The sequence below is a fragment of the Alnus glutinosa genome, chromosome 10 (assembly GCF_958979055.1).
Source record: "Alnus glutinosa chromosome 10, dhAlnGlut1.1, whole genome shotgun sequence".
NCBI lineage: Eukaryota > Viridiplantae > Streptophyta > Magnoliopsida > Fagales > Betulaceae > Alnus > Alnus glutinosa.
The window spans coordinates 10,636,167-10,656,432 of NC_084895.1; the positions used below are offsets into that span (position 1 = coordinate 10,636,167).

The 20,266-nt window shown below is 36.6% G+C and overlaps 1 protein-coding gene and 1 pseudogene across 1 annotated transcript; one reads left to right on the forward strand and one right to left on the reverse strand.

The window, feature by feature from the left end:
• Nucleotides 1–1,974: 1,974 nt before the first annotated feature.
• On the reverse strand, nt 1,975–19,440 carry LOC133879025 (uncharacterized). The gene is made up of 4 exons (XM_062317576.1): nt 19,224–19,440; nt 9,493–9,591; nt 5,096–5,175; nt 1,975–2,658 (listed from the first exon to the last, which is right to left on the reverse strand). Exons 1-4 carry the CDS (start codon nt 19,438–19,440, stop codon nt 2,047–2,049), a joined length of 1,008 nt encoding a protein of 335 aa, XP_062173560.1. The 3' UTR covers nt 1,975–2,046.
• On the forward strand, nt 7,068–9,396 carry LOC133879766 (transcription factor MYB1R1-like; annotated as a pseudogene).
• Nucleotides 19,441–20,266: the final 826 nt, after the last annotated feature.

Consider the following 20,266-nt stretch of genomic DNA (forward strand, 5'->3'; position numbering starts at 1 on the left):
CTAAAATTGGACGGTTGGATTTCAAGATATCACAGTTTTTGAGTGAAAAACTGTGAAGAAATAGTGAAGGAAACCGTTGATATTGAAGAAAACGGGCGTTCTGCCCCTTTTAAATCGGTTCCCGTCCGGACGGCCATCTCCAGTCGTCTGGACGCGCGGTATTTCAAACAGATCATTCGGACAGGCATGAGTCACCGTCCGGACGCGCATCATTTAAGAAGACGTGAGCCGCTCGTTGCGGACCGTTCGGACCCTATAAAGTAGACGTCCGGACGCGCATCGTTTGAGCGTCCGCCACGTGGTGATAAGATACCGTCCGGACGAGCTTGTTGAGCCGTCCGGACGCTCCACATTAATTTTATTTATTTAATCCCCCTTTTTATATTTATTCAATTTCTCCTTCATTCTCCCACATTTACTCTTTTTATAACCTAATCTTTGGTCCATAAAACATTATCTGCGCGTCCCATTGTATTTTCTAGTCGTCTAGTTAATTATAACTGTCTATCCTAATAAATTTTATTCCCAAATTTGCCCGATAATAATCGGGACATCACATAAAGTACTAACATAAATAGAAACGAATACTATAAGGCTAATAACAGAAGGTAAACTTAGGAGAAACATGCTTGAAATGATAGTGGAGACAAGATTAGAGCAATGTATTACCTCCCTTGAAGACAACTTCAAGATTCTCCTTCCCTTCTATCTCTTCTCTCTCTTGCCTCTCTCTCTCTCTCTCTCTCTCTCTCTCTCTCTCTCTCTCTCTCTCTCTCTCCTATGGTTTCTGGATTGCAAAGGGTAGAAAATGAGGACCAAGGGGTATAAAGTTCTACCTATAGGCAAGGTAAAGGGATAAGAAGGGCTGAGGTGTCAAACTTTTTTAAAACAGATCTTCTGGCAACTTCGAAAGTTCGAATCCAACTTCGATCGTTTGTAGTCGATCGTTCAAAGGAAACTTCGAACATTCCCTCTCGATCATTTATAATTAAGGCACTCTTAAACCTAGACGACTGTTTATAATTAAGGTACTCTTAACCATAATTAAAATTCGGGGTATTATACTTTGTCCCTCCCCTCTTATAAACAACATACACCTGTATTTCCAGACCTCCACTTCTTCCTCTTTTCACCACCTTCATCAATGACACACATGAATGTTCTTTATTTTGTTCTATGTAAGATGTATACTATAGCTATTTTCTTTTCTTATTTGAAAATTTATAGAAAAACCCAGAATTCGTTAGTTGTATTTTGATGGGATTATTTACGAAAGGGAGAGATGAAAGTCACAATGAATAAACTATGTCTTATCAATCTTTTGGGGTGGTTCACACCCTTTGATTTGTTTGTTTATATATATACATAAGAGACAAGGAATCCCTTCAAGGCAGGGCACTTCGTGTACCAACCCTTATTGGGTAAATCTCAGACTTGTGCAAATCGTACCTTAATGATATATTGACGCATGTTTATGAAGTTTTGGTATCTATATTTTTTGTGAGACAAATTTTTTTTTTATAAAATACTTCATCTCCTTCTGTATTATGTTTTTCATTTTTTATATATATATATATATATATAAAAAAAATTAAAAATAAAATAATAATAAAAAAAAACTGTTAGCTCCACCACTAAAAGGAATCAACCTAAATTTTCATAATTTGATGTTATTTTTGCTTCACTTCAAAAGAATGATGATAAGGAACAGTAGTGGGGAGCCATTCTGGGCTCTACAAGACTACCTCCAACTCAAGCCACATGGGGGACCTGCCATGAATCGGCGGTACCTGAATGAGGTCTTTTGCTGCTATGTGTGCATCAAAGATATCATATTTGGAACATTATAAAATAGAAAAATAAATAATAAAAAGATATAATGATAATTGGCCTAAAACCAGCCGGATGAATCACAAAATAGGCAAAATAAACCAATTGAAGATTTATCAGTCATATAGCCGTAGAAGAAAAAAAAAATCATTAGTTTTGGCTAGTATGCCAATTCTTCTTGGAAAACATTTACATTATACAGTAAAATGAATAAAGTTATACCCACCTCTTCATTTTCTTATCAAAGATGCCTGGTCCGTAAGTTGACATGCACATGTCAACAAGAAGGGGAAATTGCATCAATATGAATAAGGTGACAGGTACACTAGCCAAACAAATGACAGGAATGACTAGCCATGAATATTGTCCCTGTAGCATAATTAAAAGAGCAGTAGAAAAGGCTGTCATCATGGCTGCAATGGAAAAGAAAAGAGTGGAAAGTCCTATGATCATCTTTCTTGGCAAGGATTCAAGGAAATCGTCTTCTGCATAGCGTGATGTTAGGATTCCCAAAAACATCACGACGGAAGTTGTGGAGGAAAAGAGGGACAAGGCGTCAAATATTATAAAGAGCATGAACAATCTTTTATCCAAGAATACAGGGACGCCAGTATCTTGATTGTTACCACCCGGAACAGTAAAGGCTGCAGCAAACATAATAGTAACAATGAGAGCGCCTACCACTGTACAAGAAGTTGATGTGCCCTTCATCCATTTTTCTCCTTCTTTCTTCAAGTCTATGTGCTTCTTCGTAAACAATTCCCTAGGAGTCAAACCATCCCTGTTCAAATGTTCCTTAGACCTAGCAACAACAATACTTTCCACCTCCTACATTGTTGATTTAACTCTTATAAGTCCCATGTTATTTGAAAAGAAATTAAAAAAAAAAAAAATTATACTTCCTCAAAATTACATGTAAATTAAAATGTCCCCCAAGCTTTGAAGAGTTTCATTTGATCCCTCAAACTACATAACTAGCCATTTACATAGTCGCCTCCATTAGGATTTTTTATTAGCTAGAGAGATGTTACACATCAATCACTTTCGTAAATCTGTCATTCAATTTGTGAGACCCACATGTGGACAAGAGATAGGTAACAGATGGAAACAAAAAGTTTCTCTTACCATTAAATCTGACAGAAAAATTAATACCCCTGCATCACATAAAAAATAAAAAAAAATACTATGAAGCAAAACCCATGGCCAGGTCTTCGGTCTCCATCCATGGCTAGTGAATTTTTTTAGTCGAAGCACATAATCGTATTTTTAAAGAAATGATAGGGGTATAATAGAAATTTTACTTACTTTCCGCCGTATTTAATGGAAGAATCTAGGGCCCACTTGGTTTTATGGAATAGAGTCCTAGAATGACTATTTCTATGGAATAGCTATTCTTTAATTTGGTAGGGACCTATTCCCCTTAAGAAGAGGAATACCCATCCCTCTCATTTATGAGAAGAATCGCTATTCTTTAAGAAATACACAACGTTTTCAAAAAAGAAAAAAGAAAAAAAAAAAAAAACATTTTTATTTTATATTATTTTAACCCTTCAACCATTTAAAAAAAATTAAAAACTTGAATTGCTATGGGTGTCTAGCCGCCCAAGTCATAGTAGAACCCAGGGGTGCTCACACAACCCCCAAGGTACTCCGGGGGTGGTGCAAGCATCTTCGATAAATTTGCAAGTGGCCTACACACCTTCTCAAGCCACCCTCGATTTGCATTGGGGTGGCCACAACCACCCCCAATGGCACCGAGGGTGTTGCGGCCACCACTAGGTTCTTCTGTGAGTGGCCGTCCACCCACAACAATTAAACGCTTATTTATTTCTTTTAGTTTTAGAAAAAAAATAAAACAATCATGTGGGGCTTTTTAGTAATTTTGATTAAATTCCAATTAGGGCATATCTTTTGTCACCAAACTAAGGAATATGAATAACTATTTCATTCAACACTCATTCATTCCTAGTAATAACTATTTATTTTCCTAATTGAATTATCAAGTGAATTATAGCAATTTTGGCATAACGCTTGAGAGGGATAAGTATGTCTTGAAAGGAAAAAAAGAAGAATAAGGTATTAATATATAAACTTAATGAGGAATGTTAGAGCATCTCCTTGTGTTCTCCTGGTATTCTCCTAGAATGGCATAGATGTAATTTTTTAATTACATCTATGCCATTCCAGGAGAACACTGGGAGATGTTCTAACATTTCTCAAACTTAATACCATATTGTTCAACGACAATAGTATAAAGACAGATAATTTAACCTTATAGGTAGGAAGAGTAAATATTAATATTAAAGCTCAATACGTAATATAACAAATTAAAAAAAGAAGTGAATTACCAAGATAAAATGAATATCAATTAAATCATCAGTTATCAAAAGTCTTAAACTTATAAAAGGTTAAGTATCATTATCCCAAGAACTTGAACTTTGTTTACATTATATGTGTTAGGACCCTAGATTTACCCTAGATTTATTAGTATTTTCTGCCCAATTCTCTCAAGATATTGAGAGAAGTATCTATGTTATTTCCATGTTATTTCTTTCCATGCAAGTTTATTTCTTTCCATGTAAGGTAGTATCTTTTATTTCCTTAGTAAGAGTCTTACTCCTAATTGGAGTTGTAAGAGGCTTCCTTATATGGAAACTCACCTCTCCTAGTCCAAAATAGAATAGATTTGTCCTTATTAGGTAAATAAAGAGACTTACTCATAAAGCAATATCTCTAGTAGGAAAATAAGGGATTTGTCTCCCTTTAGAATTATATTTACTATTTACGTTATTTCTATTATTACTATGTAATCTTCTATTTAAGCAAACATTTTGCAATAAAGTGGGAGAGAATTATTTAGTCAATCAACACTTGTGTTGTGAGGTTAAGGTCACTTTAACGACCTTAAAGGTCTAGGTTCCCTCTAAGAACCTAAATTATCCCATTACGAACTTAGGTTCGTAACAATATGTTAAAGAGTTAATATGTTATTGTAATTATATTGCAAATAAAATGTCCAATTTTACTACTTGTTACAAGTTATAAGGACCTTGTAACTTAGATATTTTGTGCATTAATTGCACTTAAACACCTAAATCACAAACAGTATAACATGAATTCAATTCATCTATTGAATCACAATTACCTAGACAATATGAATATTGAAAATAAAATAAATTTTATTTTAAAAAATCAAATTCAATTTGGGTTTTAGGGTACTAATCAGTGAAAGTATGTGAGAAAAGTTTTAAACGAGAGAGATGACCTTAAACCATTGTAGTTCTCTTTGCATCTGCAAAGCTGCCCCTGGGATTCGATTAATTTGAATCGAAGCTCCTGTCATTCCTGCCATATGCAACATGTTATTGCCTTTCTTATTAGCCCAACTTGTCATAGTTTTCTTGATAGCAAGTCCGTATATAAGGCTAAAGATTTTTGCTTGACGATGTAGGACAGCCAATGAAAATATAAATGTGATGTCTTCATCACGACTCCACACAAGCTCTGGATTTGCTTTGACCATACCAAAAATAAAATCAAAATTTCCTTTCTCGATAGAACGGAAGATGGCAGCTTCAACTTGACCTTTCTTCCTTTCCTCCATATTTGAAATTGATACTTCTTTGCACATGTGAACCAGAAGTTCATGGGACTTGGCATGGACTAATTTCAATCCGTATAAATCCTTGATTCCTTTATCAACAATCAAAACATTGCCAGCTTAGCTAGATGAAACTATAATTTTTTTTAAAAAAAATAGAGTACAAAGGCTCCACAAATTGTTAATTAAGCGAGGTAGGGTATTAATTGAATTGGCGTATGTACTATACGCAAGAAGTTACGGAGATTCGAAACTAGCTGGCACAATAAAGCTAGCACTGCAAAATAAAAATGAAATTCAGACACTCATACACATTAGAAAATTATTACTAAAATAAATAAAATGATGTGTTTTAAAAATATCACGGTTTTTAAAAACGTAGAAAAAAAATTGTCTTCAAATTGCAAGTAAGGGGTTTGTTTTTAAAAACATTATTTTGATAGTTAAATTGTAATTTTCTGCGATTTTACCAAGCATTTAATTGGTTTTTAAAAATTATCTTTAATTTCAAATCAAACGTTTTAAAATTGCTATTTTTTAATCTCATTTTTTTTAAAGCTGCAAATTCAAACAGACCCTAACAAAAATTACTCTAACTGTTAGGGATATAATTTATCGTTAGTCCCACTCAAGCAATCTCTCTAACATAGACCAGTACATGGGGAATAATTGTCCAGCCAGTTCATGGAAATAATGGCACAAGCCCACGCACGAGGAATAACTACACACTACATGGAAAATAATTTCACTCCCACTATGCGGATGATACCTACCAATTATTCCAGAGTGAAAACAAAATCCTAAAAAATAAGGATTGAACGTTGGACATCTACATAGATAGTAGGTATAGAAAACAATACAAAAGGTAGCGTAGCACTAGCGACCACGTAAAAGGGGGCATTTGGTTTCCTCCTAAAAAATCTATATTATTTCAAAAATATTCTCCAAACACCATGCTGACTTGGGCATTGGAGTGTCCCTAGTAATCCTGAGATCAACGGACTCTAGAAACCATTTTCTCTATGTTAGAGGTGACTTATCACTAAATATCTATCATAAAATTTTCTTCAACAGTAGCTTTTATTTTACCATGTAACATATATATGTATGTGTGTGTGGGGCGTGCGCGCAAAAGACCATCTATTAATTAAAATTCGTTAAGGATCGATAATTTATTAAGTATAGAAATTTCTTACAAACCAGGTTGTAGAAATTTCTACAACGCAACATCTAAAAATATGACTTATGTCCCCTAGCATGTGAGAAGTACAGTTTTTTTTTTTTTTTTTTTTGAAGTATGTGATTCTCATTTCTTTTTTAATAGCCTTAATAAGAAAGTATGTGCTTCTCATATGCTTAAAGGACACAACTTAGAGGCTCAATTATAAGATCAAACTTTTACAAACCCAGTTCATAGAAAATTATGTGACCACGCCAATTTATTAATTGATTGAACAGTTAATCAATGGTGTACATAACTGAAGCAGGAAAAAAATTAAGAACACGTCTTTCTTTCTTCCTTTTTTTTTTTTTTAATTTTTTAATTTTTTTTTTTTTATCTTGTTTGAATTCTACATCGAACACATCCTTCTATGTGGCTCTCATTGGAATGTTTGTCCAGCCATTGCTAAATAGAATGCACCTTTTTGTCTACGCTCTAAACACCTTGGATGAGCGCCATTCAAATGGCTTTCAAGTGCCCATTTACCGCAACCTTCGTATCCTTGCGTTTTGACCCATGCCCATTCTTGAAATATACTCAACCTCGAGTTATAACTTGACATGGAGAGGACTCGTTTTTAGGGTCAAGATCTTATTTCATAAATCTAATTGTGTATATGACGCCATATAGTGAAAATGTTTCACATTATTGAATTTTTTTGGGGTAATTACATTTTTCCCCATCAACTACGGGTCATTGTCAACATGCCACCACAAACTGACACTTCGACCAAAAGATAGCATAAAACTACTATTTACATACCGTTACCCCCATTCCATTAGGAAATCTCATTAAATCGGACGAAATATGTTATTTTTAGACGTTAAATTTTGTTTAAAGATAGAAATGCCCTCAAACAGTAATTTAATAAAAAATATTAAACCTAATATATATATATATATTCTAAAAATAAAAAAGAAAAAGAAAGGGGGTCTGTGAGTCACCCCCTTAGAGGGAGGAGGGTAGCCGAGAGCCACCCCCAGAGGTGGCTCTCGGCCACCTTGGAACGTGGGGTGGCTTGCGGGCGGCGCAGGGGAGTCTATGCTGTTCAGGGTGAGGGTGGTGGTGGACGCAATGCGGACGAGCGTGAGCATGAACAATCTGTCCCAATACGAGTAGCCCCAGCCCAAGGAGTCGTCCAAGGTTAACACCAACACCAAAGACAACGTCGCAGGTGCTGGTAACACCTCCGCAAACGATGTTGTTCCTAATTACCGCGACCACGAGCGTAAGCGAGTTTTGATTCAGATTACCGATCATCTCTCTCTCTATCTCTCTTGCTCTCAATATTTCTGAATTTTTTGATACCAAAATAATTGATTTGTTTGTCAAAATATGTTTCTTTTTCCTTTTTCTTTGTCGATTTTTCTATGATCAAACTTGTCTTAATTTAGAAATCTTGTTTTATGTATTTATATTTTTCCAAACAATTGTAGCATTATAAATATTTTGATTAATGGGTATGTATAATTGGATTGATTTTGTGGATGATGTTATTTGAGTATTGCAGGGGTTCCAGGGACGCAGGAGGAGCACAATCTATTCCTGCTGGGATTACAGAAGGTAGGGAAAGAAGACTGAAGAGGAATATTGAGAAACTTCGTGAAGACTCGCACGCCAATGCAGGTCGCAAGCCATGCTCAGAAGTACTTTCTTCGCCGCTCCAATCTCAACCGCCGCCGCCGCCGCAGATCTAGCCCCTTCGACATTACAACCGATACGGTGCTTTTACTTCTCTATTCTCCTTCTCTCCCTGTTTTGGTTGCTGAGAAAAAAAGAACAGAAAAGAAAGAAAGAATCTCTGTTTCTGAAATTGTTTGTATGGTTTTCTTATTTCTGTGACTTTAACGAGATTCCAATGGAACTAGAAGAAGCAGGGCATCATCAAGATAATGCCTCACAGTCACATCAATTGCCACCATCCGAGGCTTGCAATTTTGGTGGGTTTCCTAAGATGTATGCTTTTCCGATGACTGTTGATTCGGCAATGGTTCCTATCCCCAGGTTTCGGGGTGGCAGCGAGCCACCCCCTTCCTCTAAGGTTTTTTTTTTTTTTTTTGTATTTTTTATTATTATTATTTGCTTAATTTTGAGGGTATTTTATGTAAATTTTGATTTCACGTTAGAGTATTTGAGTCTTTTCATGAATTTGACTGACGGAAGGGGGCTAACAGTATGTAAATGATAGTTTCATGCTCTCTTTTGGTCGATGTGTCAGTTCGTGGTAACATGTTGACAATGGCCGGTAGTTAATGGAGGAAAAAGGTAATTACCCCGAAATTTTTATGTAGCATCATGTCTACCGTTAGATGCAATAAAATAAAATTTTTACCATTAAATAGCTCATCTTTATTTCACTTGAAATGAATAGGATCCTTGTCCATTCTTTCCAAACTCTTTGTTTATGTGACAAAATCTTGACTTTTAATTAAGATAAAAACTCTCTACTTTAGAATTCTTGGGTAAATCGTCCTCTTTCATGGTACCTAACACAATCTTCCAAATGCACTTCATATATAATTATACAAACATTGTCTTACCCCTTATATGAAGCATCTATGTCAAATTTTCCAAGGTCTCCCCCATTTCAAGAAATATCATCATTACCAATGACATTATTATTGGCAACCCAAAAGTCATTGTTGATATATATATATATACGCGCTTATCAACGGTGACTTTTGATAGTTGACTATTATTTATGTTTTCTTTGATGAAGGCAAGTCATGGTTTTATCATTTAAGTAATTATCACAAGGGAAAATATGAAGTTGTCCAAAATATTATTCTAATTGTTACAAGCCAAATCTTAGGGAAAAAAAGTTCAGGCCACAACATACCTGATCCGATGATTTTTATTTGATTGCTTCGACCTTTTTCTATGTCTTGAATGTTCAAACGAATTTCCTCAGTGGCACGAGCTGGTTGAATGTATATACCTTTCAACACAAAAGGCCAATGATCAATCTTGAGTAAGAAGTTCGGTAACAGTATTACTACATATCTCACATGAGCAATTTTCTTTTCAGCAACACAAAAGATTAAATAAATAACTCTTCAATACCTTAGAAATTTGGGTTTATCATATAATGTGTTCTAGAATCGAATATATGGGTGCAAATGTGACCAGGACTCGACTTAAATAAATGCTCTTTATATTTTTCTATGACAAGATAAGCAGAGTAATACATTTGGAGTGTTGGAGGCTATCTTCCTTTTTTTTCTTTTTTCTTTTTTTTTTCTTTTTTTTTTCTTTTTCAGTTTTGGATTCATGATATATATATATATATATATGTCCCTTTGAGGAGAACCTTTGGTTTTTGTCCATGTGGCAAATAGCTGGAAGACAATCCGTGGTTTATGAGTTTTAAAGTATGTTATGTAAATTGAGAATTGTGATAAGATTTATGAATTTCATGATATGTTTGAAAATGACATGAGAAGTACATGATGTTAATTGATGCATAAGTGTGAGAAAGTATGGACACACTGATTTTATGTCACGAATGCACAAGGATGTACATGGAATGAAACGCTGAACTAAAAACCCTTGGGATGCATACCCTTGGGCACCATGCAACAAGACCCTTGTGCTGCATACCCCAAGGCACTATGAAATGAAAGACCGTTGGGCTACGTACCCCTCGGCACCATGAAACAAGACCTTTGGGTTGCATACCCCTGGGCACTATGAAACGAAAGATCGTTGGGCTGCGAACCCCTCGGCACCAAGCTGTGACGAAAATGAATGAAAAGCATGCATAGCACGATGATGATGTGTGACATGTTTTATGATGATTTTCATGACTAGATGCACCAATATGTATATGTGTTTGAATAGAATAGAGCATATATATATATATATATATATATATATATATATATATATATATATCGTAACAGGAAGAATGCATATAATGATTTATGTAGAATTTTATGCTAGACATACCTATATGCCTATGAGTTTGAATGGAACAGAACATATGTATATCGTTACAGGTAGATTGTGTATGATGATTTATATGTGATGTTATGCTTAGATTTACATGTATGCTTGTATTTCCCGAAGGTTTGAAAAACTTGTATACGAGTATAGCTGAGTTATGATATCGTTTGTTTATTGCTTAGATGTATTCATATGTTTGTATTTTCTAAAGATTTGGAAAGCTTGTATATGAAATAGCTGAGCCACATCATATATATATATATATATATATACCAAAAGGGGGGCGGAAGCAGAGAATAGTGGGTTTAGAAGTAGAGTGTGGTGAGAGTAGTGTGGACAGAGTGATGGTGAGCATAGAGGAACATAGTAATGTGCATAATAACTTGCATATCAAAATCTGAATACAAAATAATAGAATATTCAAAGATCATGAAAGAACTTAAAAGTAATGCTTAGATTCAAAATAACTTGAATGAAAACTTACAAATGAACGTAGGCCAGAATGCAACTGGCGGTTACAAGCTTAGACTTAGAAACACTGGAATGAAACATTACAAGTGTTTGGCTTTTGAGACGTTTAGGTGAGATTACAAGAGTTATTAACTCTGAAATAAGCTTTGCCTTGAACTTCAGAATTCTGCTTCTTAAATAGGCTTCAGGAGGGCATGGTGCTGGGATCACGGGATGCCAGCATGCTTAGTACTTGTCACGCGTGCACCGAAAGCAAATTCCTTCTGCTTTTACTTGAGGTACCTCGCACCGAAAGCAGGGTAAAACTTTTGTTGAATAGTAAAAAAGTCACTATTCATGAATAGTATCTTGTCGGGTGGCTGACCAAATACTGTTCACTTATTCGTCTTCTTGTGCTGACGAGACAACTTAGGAGACTAAGTCTAGATCTGTAATATCATAAGGATCTTGGGCATCTTGGAAGAGGTCACTGTTGTAATGATGTTGAATAGAAGACTCTACAGTAGAGGATTCTTCATCTTCATCACAATCTTCAGCTTTATGAGTTGCTTCATAAGATTAAGAGCAATTTGCTTGATCTTAGAGAGCTTCTTTCCTTTTGAAGAGGTAGAAGACGCTGGCTTAGGAATTTCGGTAACAGGCTTAAATTGAGTCTCTGAAACATGAGTTATAGAGTCTTGAACTTCTAAAGATCTTTCTGGGAACTCATTTTTTAGACGGGACTGAACCAAAGAGAACTTGAATTTATCCCACCACTTAACAGAAAATTGTCTGGCGACGCAGTTTTGACTGCTAAACACATATTGCCATTTTAATATCCACGAGACTTTGAAATGGGCAAAGAAATGGACAGTTATTGGCAATTGTTCCTCTTGCTAGGACAACTTTTTAACGGTAGAGAAATACCGTATGGCTTCTTTGACTTCTTCAGGGAGGATATGATGAACAGGTCCACGAACTTGCCACCACCTGTGAAACCATAAAGGAATTGACCCTTTAAAGTTTCTATCGAAATTGATAAACCAGGAGTGGGAATATTCCTCATTCTGGTGCAATAAAACTTTGTATTAGGCATCTACATAGTCATGGTAACTGAATTGAACTTTCCTATTGGAAAGGCTTTTTAAAGCAAAATGGGGCATGCCCCAATCCTTTTGGGTGATGAACTTCATAATGAACAGAGATTGGAAGGCAACTCTTCCAGGTGTTCTTTGACAGGGGATGGGGTTGATCTGAATGGACTTAGTTTGAAGGAGAACATCTCTATAAAACTCAATGGACTTATCTAGGTGGACTGCTGAAAAATGCCACCAAAGGGGAAAGTAGACTTTGGCAATGGCTTCAAGAGATTTTAGGTGACTAAAATCTAGCTCAATAATGAACAGGTTATGGGGTGGTTCTTTGGCAAAGTAAGGAGAAGACTTAGGGTATCTTATGAAAGGCTTTTGAGGTTTGGCTAGCTCAAAGGGATCATAAGGACTCGTGGGGCTTATTAAGGCAGACTGAAAAGAAGGCCTTGGACTTATGGTGCTTCCGAGGGAAGTGAAGCGGTTCACCATTTGGGTTGGTGAAGTTCTTAGAATAAGGTCTTGGGAACTTAGTTGGCTTGGGGTGACAAGGTTAAAAGGCTTAGCATCTGTGTTTAACTTAGGTTTAATGGCCGAAGCCTTTTCTTTCTTCTTATCAGCCATTTTTTCCCTGCAAAAATTCACGGGTTACGAAATCAAGGATTGAATTCTGACTTCCCTTAATATACTCAATGTCAAAATCAAATATGCTTAAGATTGCTTGCCATCTAGCAAAAATCTGTTTAGATGCAATGTTTTGAACATCTTTTTCTAAAACATGTTTTGCACTCATGCAACCAACTCTTATTAAAAACTTCTGATTTAAGAGATCATCTTGAAACTTTGAAATGCATAGTACCATAGATAAAATCTCTTTCTTAATAGTACTATAATTCTTTTGGGCTGAATTCCAAACACCTGAATGGAAACGAACAATTTGTTCAGGTTGGTTGGAATGAACTTGCTGCTTAAGAATACCACCGTACCCAATGTCGAAGGCATTAGTCTCAACGATTTTAAAAGACTCAATAGTAGGAATGCCGAGACAAGGTAATGTCTGGACATGGATCTTAACTTCTTTGACAACTGAGGTATGGTCAGCAGTCCATGGAGGAGGATTCTTTTGAAGTCTATCAAACAATGGCTTGCCTTTTTTCTAGAGGTTTTGATAGAAATAGCAACATAATTAAGAGATCCTAGGAACCGCTGGAGTTGGGCTTTCTCAAGGATTTCATCAGGAAACTTATCAGCAAATTGGATAACTCTGCTAATTGGACTTATTCTCGATTGATGGATATTGTATCCAAGAAATCTGATGTTGGTTTGAAACAACTTGATTTTAGTAGCAAAAACAACTAATCCATTAATTTTGATAACTTCTAGAAACGAATTCAAATGTTTCCAGTGTTCTTCAATAGACTTAGAGAAGATGAGGACATCATCAATGTAAACTATGGAATCTTTGCTCAGGGGACCAAGAATATCATTCATAATATTTTGGAACTCACTAGGGGCATTCTTAAGACTAAAGGGCATTACATTCCATTCGTATTGTCCAAAGGGTGTGACAAAAGCTGTCTTATACTTATCTTTCTCATGAATTTGGATTTGCCAAAATCCACTTTTCATGTCAAACTTTGAGAAGATCACGGATCCACTTAACATATTGATTAGGTTTCTCTTATTAGGGATTAGATATCTGATTCATTCCAAAACTTTGTTGAGGGGCTTGTAGTTAATGACTAACTTGGGGGCTCCTCTCTCAAAGTCTTTGATATAAGGAAGGCTTACGGTGTGTTTCTTCCTATGCCAAAAGGCAGTAGGGACATCAGAACGAACTTCACTTTTGATCCTATCCTCAAAGAGTTGTATTCTTTATTGAAGGGTCTTTTGACTTAATTGTTCTTCAAATATTTTAACCTTAATCTCTTCTTTTAAAAACTCTATCTGTTGAGTCTTTGACTTGATTAGGTTAACAGACTTAGAGATTGAATTGCTTTTGAAAGCATTCAATTGACTTCGTTCTGGCTTAGCCAAAAACTTGAACTTAACCTTTTCATCCATGGGATAAGTAATTAAACCATCCTGGTCTGTTGTAAAGGGATACAATAGAGTGATGAAAGGTAAACCTAATATGACTTTATTAGTCATATTCTTAACCAAGACAAATGATGTTTTGAAACAAACATTGTCTTGACACACATGGGCTTTGCTAATTTCAAAAGTAATTTGCATCTTGCTGCCATTAGCAGAACGCAAAGTTTCTTTTGACTTACTGTAATACTTTGTAGGAACCAGTCCTTCTTGTATACAGTTTAGATCTGCACCTGTATCAATTAATACAACTACAGATAGCTCAAAATCTTGTATCTTAATTCTAACCTTGGAATACCATTTTTTAATATGGATTCGGTTGATTAGACTTAGACTTTTTTCTTCAAATGGAGGCGTGTCTTCAAGCTTAGGTTCGGACTCGGCTTCGCTATCATTAGGACTGCTAGCGGCTGACTTAAGCTTGTGCTCAACTTTCAAGAGATTAACATCCTATTTTAACTCTTGATTTTCTTCCTTAACAATTTTAATCTCAGAATTAATTTGATTAACTTCAAGTTGCAAATCTTTTATTGTGATTTGTTCCTTTGGTTTATCAAATCTTTTAAGCGTGTTGCTTAAACTTATCTCAAGACTTTTAGACTTATTAACCTCTTTTTTTGTGAGAAGTTTTCTTAACTTTTCTAAATATTGTCTTTTTAACTCAGGATTCTCAATTTTACTAATGAGATCAAGAAGCAGATGAAAATATCAGAGACAGAATCCTATTCGGAGTCTGATTCAGATGAATTATTAAATTAATTCATATCTCCCTCTCGTGTGTGTTCATGTGTATTATATATATATATATATATATATATATATATATATATTATATGCACCATCAACAATGTACTGGATTTTTTACATAGTTATCATATCACAGTAAATGATGGTTAAATTGAAAAATCATGTACAAATTTGTTGGGAAAAAATCCCACTCAAAATCGGGATTAGAACCCTACTCCAAGTCAAATTGGGGGTATGAGCCACAAATCGTGTCCAATTAGAACTTTTTAAAGAATCTCGTCAACGGCCCTACTCCTAGTTCAATGGAGATAAGACTTCCAAACCAAATCAAACTCCAAAGTTAAGTGGGAGTAAAAAACCTGATTTAGGTTTGCCTCCACCTCTTTGCCTATAAATAGGCCCATACTACAGGTATAAATGACAGACTGATTATTTTATGCTTTAAGCATACTTTTCTCTCAAAAGCTAATTTAAGCATTGAAGCAAGACCCCCGGAAGGGTCTCTTAGTTTTAGTTATTTTGCAGTGATCATGGGAGCGTGAAGGGCATCAAAGAATTAATGTGCAATTCACATGCCCTGTGTCGGAAACTATTCTAACAATTTGGCACTGTCTGTGGGAATGATTATTTGTTTCTCAGAATATATATATATTTGTTATGGCAAAGACAACACGTTCTCGCGACCGAGTCAACGACCGAGAAGATAGCAGTCGGAGCCGGTCGTTCAGCCTAATCTACCCCCAGAAGATCAGAACAATCGACAACCTCCACCATTCCCTCCCCCGGGCAGTAGAGATCAAGACTGTGTAACAGTGTTGGAAGCTCGGATTGAAGCCCTAAACAGCAGACTGTGGAGTTGTTGCTCAAAACTCGGGGAAAATCCCATCCCTAGCTGAACTGGGATGAGCATGAAGAAGAAGAGCGCAACATACATGCCAACAACCATGATTGTCTGGAGGAGGATCATGTAGTGGACGATCACCAAGAAGACAATTTCTGAGAGGGTGATCATCGGGAACAAAGGAACGGAATGGCCAACCGTCACAGAGACCGATAAGAAGATGGAGGAGATCTGAGCAGAAATATTGCTGAGTTGGAGAGAAGGTGCACATAGATGGATATGGAGAGGAGGACAAAAGCAAATCTGTAGTGGTGGACAAGCTTGTATTGGGTATTGGCTCACCCTTCACCAAGCGGGTAGATAACAACCAGCTACCCGAGAAGTTCAAGGTCCTTCAGATCCGGAGTTATGTTGGAGACAGAGATCCTTTTGATCACTTGGAGAATTTTCGAGCTCATCTAGATCTTCACGGGACACTCGATGAAGTTGGGTGTCGGGCCTTCTCTTTTAGTCTCTCTGGGAATGCCCAGGACTTGTTTAGGAAGTTGCCCTTGAATTCTGTTGATAAGTTCAAGGAGTTGTGTAAGATATTCTTGATGGAGTTTCTTACTTTGCAGAAACAGAAGAAGCCATCGGGATACTTTTTAACATTGCATCAGCGCAACAATGAAACTCTTAACGAGTTTATGGCCCCATTCAACCGAGAGAAGATGGCAGTTGAAGATCAAACCGAGGATATGGTCTTCGCTGCCTTCTATCAAGTCATTTCACCCAAGGAGCCTCTGATGAAGAAGTTGGCCTAGAAGCAATCGAGTACCCTACAGGGCCTGATGGATAAGGTACAAGAATTCATCAATCAGGAAGAGACTTTAAAGGCTATGGCCAGATCGAGGCTACCCTAGGAGGTAGCCTTGTAAAAGAAAATGAAAGAGTTTAGGAAAGCTGATAGGGAAGAGCAGAGGCCGACAAAGAAGTTGAAGGACTATGACTTTACGACTCTCAATGCTGGGATATCAGAAGTCCTCATTGAGATCAAAAGAGATTCGGAGTTTCACCGACCACTGAAGATACCAGGTAATCTTCCTTACAAGAATGAGGCAAAATATTGTGATTTCTATGAACAATCAGGTCATTACACCGAGGGGTGCATACCTTTAAGGTTGTTAATCGAGAAGCTCATTAAGAATGGAAAGTTGGTTCAGTTTACAGGAGAGCAAAGGAACCAACCAGGGAATGACAGGGATAATAGGCCCCAGAATCGTCGGGACCACCAGCCTCGGGATTATTATCCATGAGACCTTCCTAAACAAGATGAAAGGGATTACTACAATGATCCCAGGGAGCATATAAAGAGAAGAGAGGACCAAAGAAGCAGGAGTTTGAGGCGTAAAGAACCAAGTCAACATGAGGTTATAGCCAATATCAGATAGAAGGTTCCCTAGATTTTGGGAGTATGGAGACCAAAAACCTATTGACGTCACTTCTTTTACAGGAAGGAGCTAGGGAGAAAACAAGGAGGCAAGGAAATCAGCTCGGAAATATGGAGAAAACCTAAAGCAAATCCAAGGAGACAACTCTACAAAGAAAACAAGAATGAGAGAAAATCTTAAGGCAAATCCATAGAGACAACCCTGCAAAGAAAACAAGAAAGTGAGAAAACCCTAAGGCAAATCCAGGGAGACAACGTTGCAGAAAAAACAAGGATGGGAGAAAAGCATAAGGCAAATCCAAGGAGACAACCCTGTAGAGAAAACAAGAAAGGGAGAAAAGCCTAAGGCAAATCCAGGTAGACAACCCTACAGAGAGGAATGAGACAACCCTATGAAAACAAGAAAACATGGAGCAAACCCCGAATGAAGGGAGACGACCCTCGGTTCTCAGGAGGAATGGGGCCATCCCAAGAGATAGGGAGAAAACCCTAAGAAAAAACAAAAAGGCATGGAGCTACCCTAGTGATAGGGGGAAACCCTAAGGCAAATCCAGGGAGAAAAGCCTACAGATAAAACATGGAAGGGAGAGAACCCTCAATTTTCAGGTAACCCTCACTTTTTAGTAATCCTCGGTTTTCAGGTTATAGGGAGAAAACCCAAAGAAAAAATGAGAAGGCTGGGGGGTCGAATTTAACCTTCGGGTTTGCAGGTTTTAGGTTTTTAGAAACTAGAAAGGTATCACACATTTTTGAAAGATATTCTCAACGAAATTTACTAATGAGCATCGCCCCCGGAATCTGAAGGCAAAGGGGTAGGTCGATATTCACTATGATATAAAGCCATTTCTTGGGTGTGATCACACGCTCGGTATCCCCAAGAAGTGCAGTAGTCGAACCCGACACTTGTAAAGGTTAGGAGCTAAAAATTGTTCAAGCCTCGGAAGAAGTCAAGGCTTGGATTTTCCGAGACACAGAATTCCCATTATCCAAAAATGTCTAGGATAAGAGAATTGGGGGTTAACTTTTGGGAATAAATCCAACTTAAAATCAGGATTAGAACCCTACTCCAAGTCGAATTGGGGGGGGGGGGCATGAGTCACAATCCGGGTCCAATTAAGACTCCTTGAAGAATCTGGTCAACAGTCCTACTCTAAGTTAAATCAGGATAGGACTTCCAGGCCAAATCAAATTCCATGGTTAAGTGTAGTAGAAAACCTAATTGAGGTTTGATTCCACCTTTTTGCCTATAAATGGGCTCATACCTAGGTATAAATGACAGACTGATTATTTTATGCATTGAACATTTTTTTTTTCTCAAAAGCTAATTTAGGCATCGGAGCGAGACCCCTGAAAGGTCTCTTAATTTTAGTAGTTTTGCAGTGATCATGGGAGCATGAAGAGCACCGAAGAACATGCAGTTCACATCGTACCGGAAACTATTCTGACAAGACTAATTTTGATTAGATAGTTTACTATACCTTGTAATAAAACCATTAAGAATTGATTGAACTAATAATAAAACCAATAACTCCTTTTCCCTCTCCCCCGTTTGGAAAAGAAAAAAAAAATACTAGATTAAATAACACAACTGGAAAAGAAAAAGTACTAATAGTCTTTGTGAACCAAAACTTTGAAAGATAAAAGGAACTATCATTAGGTGACAAGACCTTCTTTAATAAGATATTTATACTTTTTAAATTTATGAGGGGGGAGGACTAGCTCATAGCCACCACTATTTTATTTATTTTTTAATTATATTTTTATTTAATTAAGTTTCATCAATTTAGTTATCTGACATGGCACTATGCCAATTAATTCAAAAATAAGTTGACGAGTGGACATTTTTAAATCTAAGGTAAAATTTAAAATTTTAATTATCAAAATTTGATGATAGAATTAAAATCACAAGAAAACATGCTGACTATTTTGAGCATTTGCACAGTTGAGTGAGAGAGAGGGAGGACCTAAGTCAGCACCTGTAGACACGACATACATTGCTTCCAACGTATCCCAAGCAGTTTTTGCAGAACTAATCTGAATAACCTCAAAAATTGTGTCCGGTCCACATGAAATTTGGATTACATGTAAGGCTGTGGAATTCTTCTTACTCCAAGCCTTAAAAGCAGCCTCATCATCTTCTTGCCTTGGAGGTTCGGTGGTTGCTTCAATTAGGTCCCAAAGATCATTGTCCATCAAATAGGTTTTTACCCGAACACTCCAATCTGCATAATTATCTTCCTCAAGAACTTGAAGAACAACTACACACAAAAGCAACTTTTGTTTGACCCATGTATGTGCATTTATCAAATTGGGGGGGGGGGGGGGGGGGGAGAGAGAGAGAGAGAGAGAGAGAGAGACCTGCCAAAGTATTCCATGCAATTTTTGCAGAATTAATCTCCATAATCATAGCCAATGCATACTGCCCACATGAAACCTTGAGCACTTGTAAAGCTGTGGAATTCTTCTCACTCCAAGCCTTGAAAGTCGCTTCATCATCTTCTTGCTTAGGAGGTTCAGTGGTTGCTTCAACTGTATCCCAAAGATCATGAGCCATCAAATAGGTTTTTACTTGAACACTCCAAACCACGTAATTATCTTTGTCAAGAACTTCAAGAACAACTGCACTCAAGCCACCCTTTATTTCCATGTTTAATCTGTTAGTATATCCAAATAGGGTTAGGAGCTTAAATTAAAGACAATAAAAATAATAATAGGAATTCCTTGATGGATTTTCCTAATCTTCTTGCAGACCATTAACTGACGTTTAATCATTTGGTAATTCTTATTTTTTTCCTAATTAATAAAATATTTGTTGGGGAAAACCAACAACTGAAATACACGGTTACTCAAGATATTTGTATGGGCGAAAGAGGAAACAAAGAAAAGTCAGCTCCTTCTCAATGACCAAAATAAAGGTTTTCAAATAAATAAAGAGCTTTTATATTCGGTAACTAAATCAAATGAAGAGCACAAGATTCACAAGAACACGAACTGGAATGAGAAGTCCTGCTTGTGAACA

What these genes read in the sequence shown, in the direction of transcription:
- LOC133879025 (XM_062317576.1), bottom strand. Translation starts at nt 19,440, where the DNA reads ATGGACAATGATCTTTGGGACCTAATTGAAGCAACCACCGAACCTCCA. An exon ending in AATGTATGTCGTGTCTACAG is followed by an intron (nt 9,592 to 19,223) that starts GTGCTGACTTAG and finishes TTGTGTTGAAAG; the next exon opens with GTATATACATTCAACCAGCT. An exon ending in GAGAACTACAATGGTTTAAG is followed by an intron (nt 2,659 to 5,095) that starts GTCATCTCTCTC and finishes TCAACAATGTAG; the next exon opens with GAGGTGGAAAGTATTGTTGT.